At 34.6% G+C, this 7,751-nt stretch overlaps 1 protein-coding gene across 1 annotated transcript; it reads right to left on the bottom strand.

The window, feature by feature from the left end:
* Window positions 1-827: 827 nt before the first annotated feature.
* On the bottom strand, window positions 828-7,511 carry LOC126706188 (cycloartenol-C-24-methyltransferase-like). The gene is made up of 14 exons (XM_050405507.1): window positions 7,381-7,511; window positions 7,148-7,252; window positions 4,698-4,764; window positions 4,144-4,217; window positions 3,973-4,057; window positions 3,834-3,889; window positions 3,194-3,248; window positions 2,885-2,932; window positions 2,518-2,601; window positions 2,262-2,378; window positions 2,045-2,128; window positions 1,836-1,961; window positions 1,563-1,660; window positions 828-1,174 (listed from the first exon to the last, which is right to left on the bottom strand). Exons 2-14 carry the CDS (start codon window positions 7,228-7,230, stop codon window positions 1,111-1,113), a joined length of 1,041 nt encoding a protein of 346 aa, XP_050261464.1. The 5' UTR covers window positions 7,231-7,252; window positions 7,381-7,511; the 3' UTR covers window positions 828-1,110.
* Window positions 7,512-7,751: the final 240 nt, after the last annotated feature.

Below are 7,751 nucleotides of genomic sequence, written 5' to 3'. Positions count from 1 at the left end.
ATGTTGCATATTCCGGCACCCATAAAAGACAGACTCTGGTTGTTCCATGTCTTGTCTAGATGTGTCTTGCACAACATAATCGCAGCACAAACCATTTTCTTCCCATCACGCTAAGTACCATTAATGATTCATTTTCTTCCCATCACGCTAAGTACCATCAATGAGGATACATTGTGGAAATACTCGAAACTAATCATATCCAGAAATGTGCAAACATAAGAATGTTCAAGAAACAAGGTATTAGTTCTTTAATTAGCAGAACCGTACAATTTATTTGTCACATGCTGCTGGACCCAATCCATTATGCTACAAGGCAGCTCTTGGAATTTGTATTAGCATCCTCTCCATTTGAAATGGATTCATTTCATGATTTAGATTAAATATTACAAATCCAATGATTCATTTGGATAACAAAATTTGGACATTTAGATTTGGATTTGAATAATTAAAATCCTAATACCTGTTTTAATAATTTTAAAAGATCAAGAATTTCAATTTACTCAACCCCACGGATCCAATCTTCAAAAATCTTTGGATTTTCAATGATATCTAAAATCAATGGATTTGAAACCAAGACATTTTAAATTTATTGATTTAAAATCCAAATCCAAATTCAAATTTTCCAAACACAATCTAAAGGTATATCAAGTGCCACATCATTTAAAATTAAACGTTGACTTGGCACCCTATATACGTTGTTAAATCCAAGAAATAAAATTTTAACCATGAAATTGACTCTATTGCAAGTAATTTGGGAATAGAGAGGATCATGTTCCTTGTAATCTAGGCAATGAAAGTGATCATATACATTTACCAACAACAAAAAATGTGCACCTCCAAATTTTCATTCGATAGATAAAATAGAAGTCACTACCCCAATAAAGCTGAAGGCTAATTCATAGCTCAAGCCATTGGAGGTGTACAGATGAACCCACAGATAACTAAACACAGACAAACAACTTTCAAATGGCAACTCAAAACTCAGCAAGATACAAATCACAAAGTCAATTAACATGGTCAAACCAAATTCTAACATACATTTCTACCTGACAGAATTCCTGGGAAATTTCCATGACTATGGTATCAGGTTAATTAGTTTACACTGCCACATTACAGATTATCTGAAAGTGGCTTCCGGGCCAAAAAGAAATACATTGGTGTGAAAATCTCTTTCCTGAAAGACAGAAATATAACGATGTGAGCAGCTCATGTGTACACAAGTATATTAACAGATTAACTCAATGACTCAAAAGGAAGAAACTATGATTCAACTTCAAGATAAGAATTTCAAACACCATTTCTTCTCACTATCCTTTCAAGCTTTGGGTGCACTTTAAATTTTAGGACCATTGACTTAGCTCAAAATACATACTTGCACTAGTTACAGGAATAAACCCTACATAGATGGATCTGATATAATGCTGGATTTACAGCTTGTGCACGAGGCCACAAACTTCCCCAATAAAAATATAATTCTTGCTAACTTTATGTTACTCAGGAAAAATATATAAAAAATTTAGCATGGAGCTCAAGAAAATAAGTATGATAGTGGGAACACTCACTTTCCACCTCCAAGTAGCCCTTCCGCAGCCTGCTCTAGAAAACTTTGGACACGTTGACTTCCCTCTGGGGCAAGCCCTACATATTCCAGGGTCTTGACCTAACAAAAAAATCAGCACTTATCAACTGCCTTTCTAGAATTGCACAAGTACAAATTCTCTCAAATCTCAAAGTCAAAATACAATTCCAGCCAAAAGCATGGCTTTTACAAACTTAGAGGTTGGGAAGAGGGAGCTAACAACACTAATGCAACATTAGAATGAAACAAATCTTACCATGTTTCTCGTGATGAAACGCCCAACAGTGGTTATACGGAAACTACTCAGTGAGAAGTGACTAGTATCTAAAGGCAAGTACCAGGGGACAGGTGAGTCCACTGCAAGATCTTTCTCCCATATGACCTTTGGCAGAATAAATAAATGGGTTGTCACTTGTGCAAATCACAAGAAAAGATTCAGAAAAAACAATCGTAACTAGCACTCACCTCAAAACCAGCTTGCTTCAGAGCTTCAAGGCATTCTCTGGTCAACCTGATGTCAGGAAGGCCATCACCAATCTCAATTTCTGCCTGTTTCAATGAAATTCTGTTACACTCACAAAATATAACTCCCTAAGATGAGATTCATGATAAAATCTCAACACCCCCCACCCCCTCCACCCTCAAAAAAAAATATCTTTTTCATGCTTCAAGCATATCTTACCTTTAGTTTTTGATGTTCTTGGTTATTGGGATCAAAAGAATCAGTCATGCACCACTCATATGCAGCAAAACATTGTCCAGGTTTTAATACTCTGTGTATTTCTTTGTAGCATCCATACTATCCAGATAAGGAACTAAGTTTAAACCAATATGAACCAGAAAGAAAAGGAGAAGAAGGGAGAGAGAGATTACAAAAGGTGGAAATAGATGTGCCATCCTAGCCAAGGTTTTAATATATTAGAATAAGGAATACATACCACATCTGGTGCATGACAAGTAGCTTCAATCGCATATACTGCATCAAAACTATTGTCAGGAAATGGCATTTTCATGAAGTCAGCCTGCATCATCAAGAATCAATAACAATCACGGATCTTTCACCATAAACCCCATTTTTTATTGGTAAGTTAAACACGCATCAGTGGATCTTGAATGGACTAATCACTCTCAATCTTGCTCTTGCAAGGAAAGAAGGTGTCATTTGAGTTAGAGCTCATTGGACCATAAACCCATTTGTAAAATAAATATAAAATACTTACAGAAGAATGATATAAAATGACAAAAGCATTTGGAAGTAAAGGAATGCACTACATAAACATGAACTTAGCCTGCAATATGACCAACCTTCACAAAGTTGCAGGTTTTCTCCACTCCAGCAATGCGGTTTAGTTCCTGTGGAGCAACAGAAGCTTGCAGGTGTCATTGCTAATTTAAGAATTTTAGAATTTCAGTGGTCATAAATACAAAGCCTATTGAGGAAAGTCCTTATAACTTCCACCAACCATGACTTCGGCATCATCTTAAAGGGAAGAAAAAACTCAACCACTATTCAGGGTTTCTGAACAACTAATCAAATCATAAAAACAAGAGGTAAAAATAGTATTTCTAAATGCAATTGATCTTTATATCAATGACTCAAAGATCAGTATGCACCTTTCCCCTTGATATCTGATATTCATTGATGTTCAATCCTGTGACTGATGTTGAGCTGCGACAAATCATAATTGCAAACATAAGCAAAAGGCTCTTTCTTAAAAATAAAAGTTCAATAAATATAAAAACTTACATACACACACACATATAATCAATTCATTAAAAAATGATCAAAAGAAAGGGGCACAACCCAAGTACCCAGGAAGTACACAAAGGATGAGCCAAAAGGTTTAATTTAGCAACTTAAAACACTTACACTTAGTATGAACATAAGAAGCTGTAAGTCATAACTTAAACAAAATAAGATATCAGTCCAAAAGGTATGGTAACAGTGCTTCTTCAAAGGAAAAAACTGAAATTTGTAAACGGGTTGTAAAATTCAATCCTACAAACTAGTAAAACCCAACCAATGCACTTTTCTCTTCTCAAAAATCTGATTGATATTATTATTTTATTGTTAGTAACCCACTGAATATTCATCCAGAACAACAAAGCACAACCCAATCTGATTTGAATGTACCAAGAATGCACATGAAAACTACAAACAAGTTGAAAGATGGAGCTCCATAAAACTCTTGTTTAATCAAATACTAGAAACCAGAAGGGAGGAAAGAGTGTAAATACATGAATTGCCATTCACCTGAATCTAGAAATTTCTCTTTGTGGTCCACCAATTCCACATCCTACGTCCAACACCTATCATGTCAAATAAAAATGTCAAAATTTGATCAGTCAATCTCTAAATTGTCAGTTTCTCCACCTTTTACTGAAAAATAAACCTTTTGTCCAGGCTTCAGGCCTAGTTGTAAAGCAAGGAAGTGCTCATGTCGCTTGATGCTCTCTCGAAGAGACTCCCCCTTCCATCTTTAAGAACAAAAGTAATGTACATCATTAGATTTGACCAGCAAAGTTCGTGAAAAGAATTTATCCTACACAGCTTGAAAGGCCACCTGGGTGCAAAATGAAAAGACTCCCCCCATCCAAACTCATAAAAGCTGGTAACAAGATCATAGTATTTATTTACCTGAAATCCACATGAGACAGCTCAATTTTCTTATTCAGAAGGTGTTAGATTTTAAATCCAATAGAAAATGAACATTAATCCTCATTTTAACCAATAAAGCAATGAAGAAAGAAAAAAGATTCATGCTCAAATATAAGCATAACAATGGCCAACCTTGCCAACAAACAAAAACTGGTAAATAAATCTGACTTTCAGTCACTGATTCCCTCAGGTTGCTAGCTTGCACATCGTTATACATACAGTACAAGGCTTTATCATCACATTGGTCAAATTACCTTATAAAATGATTTAGAAAGCTAATACGAAAAGAGCTTATTACAGAACAATTCCAGAGGCAGGTATACAATGGCATTGCTTAGAACATGCTGCAAGTGGGCAGTTTTTTTTTTTTTTTGCCGGAATAAGTGGGCAGTTAATTCTTTATACACAACCACCTTGATTTTTCAATAAAAAGACCATTAAAAAGGGAATAGCTCTCACCATGTCACTGTAGTTAGCTTTCCTCTCTTCCTCTTCACCTCCATAGAAGACATGATACTTCTCATACCTAAATCATCAAATCAAAACTTTTACCACAAAAACCAATTATGCCAACAAATGGTCAATGACAGAAAAGTCACATCATTATGTGTGCCACACCATGGGTATCATAGAAGATTTTCTAGAAATACTAACATTTACAGAGCATAAGAAGATTGATGTTGTCCTCTTTTTTTTTTTTTTTTTTTTTAATTGGCAATCACACAAACACAACTAGTGAGTCTTGAACTCACAACTTCACCCTATACCTTACTCATACAAGTGGACAATGTGCCACTTGAGTTAAAGCTCATTGGGATAAGAAAATTGATGTTTTAATATTTAATCGATTAGCCCAACAAATTATGAAACATGCTGCCAGTTCCTTGTGATTCCACATTCAAGTAAAAAGGCAGGCCATGCATATATGTTTGAACTCATGGTATACAAAATTCTTCAATAATGACTAAAGATACTAGAAGGCTGGGTGGCAGCTCATTTATCCACAGTTATGCAGATACTTTACAGTTGCATTGCATACTAACTTTACAATCAATGTGACACACAACGGATCCAATATAATTTTTTTTCCTTGTTGCGTTACATTTACTCATTAAAAATTATTGGTACACTACACTGGAAAAAGCTTCATATCCTCTAAACAACAGAGCTTGAAATTCCAGTTGGACGATCAAGGGTAAAAGAGGAAGAAAAATACAGAATGGAAATCAAACCTCACAACAACTATTCCAACCTCTAACAACCACAAAGCTTCCCAAGTTGTTGTTGTTGTTGTTTTTTTTTTTTTTTTTTTTTTTTTTTTTTTTTTTTTTTTTTCACTAAAGCACAAATTTACCATGAATTCAGATTCCATTGAAGTTCACCTAAGAAACCCCAAAAAAGCCAGAAAAACACAACCTCAATAAAAAGTAAAAAATCAGTTTTTATTGTGAATTCCCAGTTAAAATTTTCTTCACCAAGGTAGTATACTCAAAAGTCAAAACTCAATGGGTGCGTTCATAACTTATAGCATACCATCCAGTACATGTATCCTCCTCTCATGTGGGGTCCACCCCATACGAGAGGAGATACATGCACCAAATGCATGGTATATTTTCTTGTCAAGAACAATATCCAAAGTAGAACTAATAAAACCTATGCCCACACATATGATCTTTTGACCGTGTTGTTAAGCGGGCCCAACGATTATTTCTTAGTCAAGTTCCAAGGTCCCATATTTTTTCTTGATAAGCCTCACCCATTTCCTTAAATCACTAGCTCAAGTATAACTTAGGACTAGCCACTAGGCATAACCAAACAAACACGATGGTTTCAATGTAGCCACCACTATTTTTTTCACAAACCTAACATTCCCATACAAAAAGGTCGTTGAATTGAATCCATCAATCCCCACCATTGTTGTGTTCCACAAAGGTCAAAATCGTATTAAGTACGTGTTAAGCATCAATAATTAAGATTATTTGAATTTTGGAGCTTAATTAGCCCACAAACATCAAAATCAGTACTTGAATGAAGATAAGCATTTAAAACATCTATCATTCTAGAGAGAGAGAGAATGAAGATCCAAGATGTAGAGAGAGAGATGCGAAAGATCCAAACATGTTTCTAGAGAGAGAGAAAGAGCGATTTAAACATCATTCTAGAGAGAGAAACAGGCTGAGAAAAGAAAATTCACAACCACAATTCTAGAGAGAGAAACATTCTAGAGCCCTGGAGAGAGATTCGAATGTCATTGAAGCGAGAGAATCGTATTGAAAATCCACGTATCGCAGTTCTAGAGAGAGAATCAGGCTCTGAAGCATCATTCTAAAGAGAGAAACAGTGATAAAAAAAATCACATAACTCTAGAAAAAAAAAAGAGAAAACAGATTCCAAAAAATTCTAGAGTGAGAAAGAGTGATCAAAAAAAAAAAAATCAGATTCTTGTCATTGCAGCGAGAGAGGTTCTGAAGCATCATTCTAGAGAGAGAAACAGATTGAAACTCTCACAACAATAACAATCCTAGAGAGAGAAACAGTGATATCAAAAAAATCACATAATTCTAGAAAAAAAGAAAAAGAAAAACAGATTCAACGAAATTCTAGAGTGAGAAAGAGAAACAAAATGAAGACACAGTTCTAGAGAGAGAAACAGAGATTGAAAAAAAGAAAAGCATAAATCTAAATGAGAAATTATAAGGTTATCACGGTGGACAAGTGATGTGGTCCATCATTCTAATAAAAGATTTCTACTTGTTTAAAATTGCTGAGTCAATATTCAGTTTTTATTTAAAACTTCACAATTTTAAACAGGTTAGTCTTTTGTTGGAATGGTGGACTATGTCACTTGTCCACCATGAGGACCTCATAATTTCTTTAAATCTAGGAAGTGAGAGAGAGATGGTGGTTACTGATCAACAGTAGAGAGAACTTCATTTTTGTCGATCATTCCTCCGACACCCGATGCGAGATCTAATGCTCCTGCCTTGGACATCGCGATTTTCCCAAAAATAACACTACTCAAAAACAACAAAAACAGAAACACAAAAAGCAAAAAAAAAAAAAAAAAAAAAGCATTAGAATTATATTCAATTTTTTGTTGTTGCAATATAGTGCAGATTGTTTTAGTGTGTGAATCTTTTACATGGAAGAGGAAGAGGAGAGAGGATTTCAGATAGGAAATGGAGAGGTTTTTCGAGTGGAGGCTACAAGGAAGAGAGAGAGAGAAGTGAGAAATCTTAGGTATGTTGAATAAAGTGGATATATATATATATATATATAGTAGACATTCTTTTATTTTATTTTTTCTTTTTTAGCGTTGAATCTCTAGCATTTATTTTAGTTTCTGATGGTATTATTAGGATCTCTTATCGGTAGTTCTTTGTCATTAGACTAAAATACTAATTAATTTTTTGTATAAGCGGATATTGAACTCCAGATCTCTTATTCAACCATAAAAATCTTTACTAGTTAAGCTAATTGAAAATTACAAATCAATACAATTGTAACGTAAAT

This window comes from Quercus robur, chromosome 11 (genome assembly GCF_932294415.1).
Source record: "Quercus robur chromosome 11, dhQueRobu3.1, whole genome shotgun sequence".
Taxonomy (NCBI): domain Eukaryota; kingdom Viridiplantae; phylum Streptophyta; class Magnoliopsida; order Fagales; family Fagaceae; genus Quercus; species Quercus robur.
This window is presented reverse-complemented; position numbering and strand designations above follow the sequence as displayed.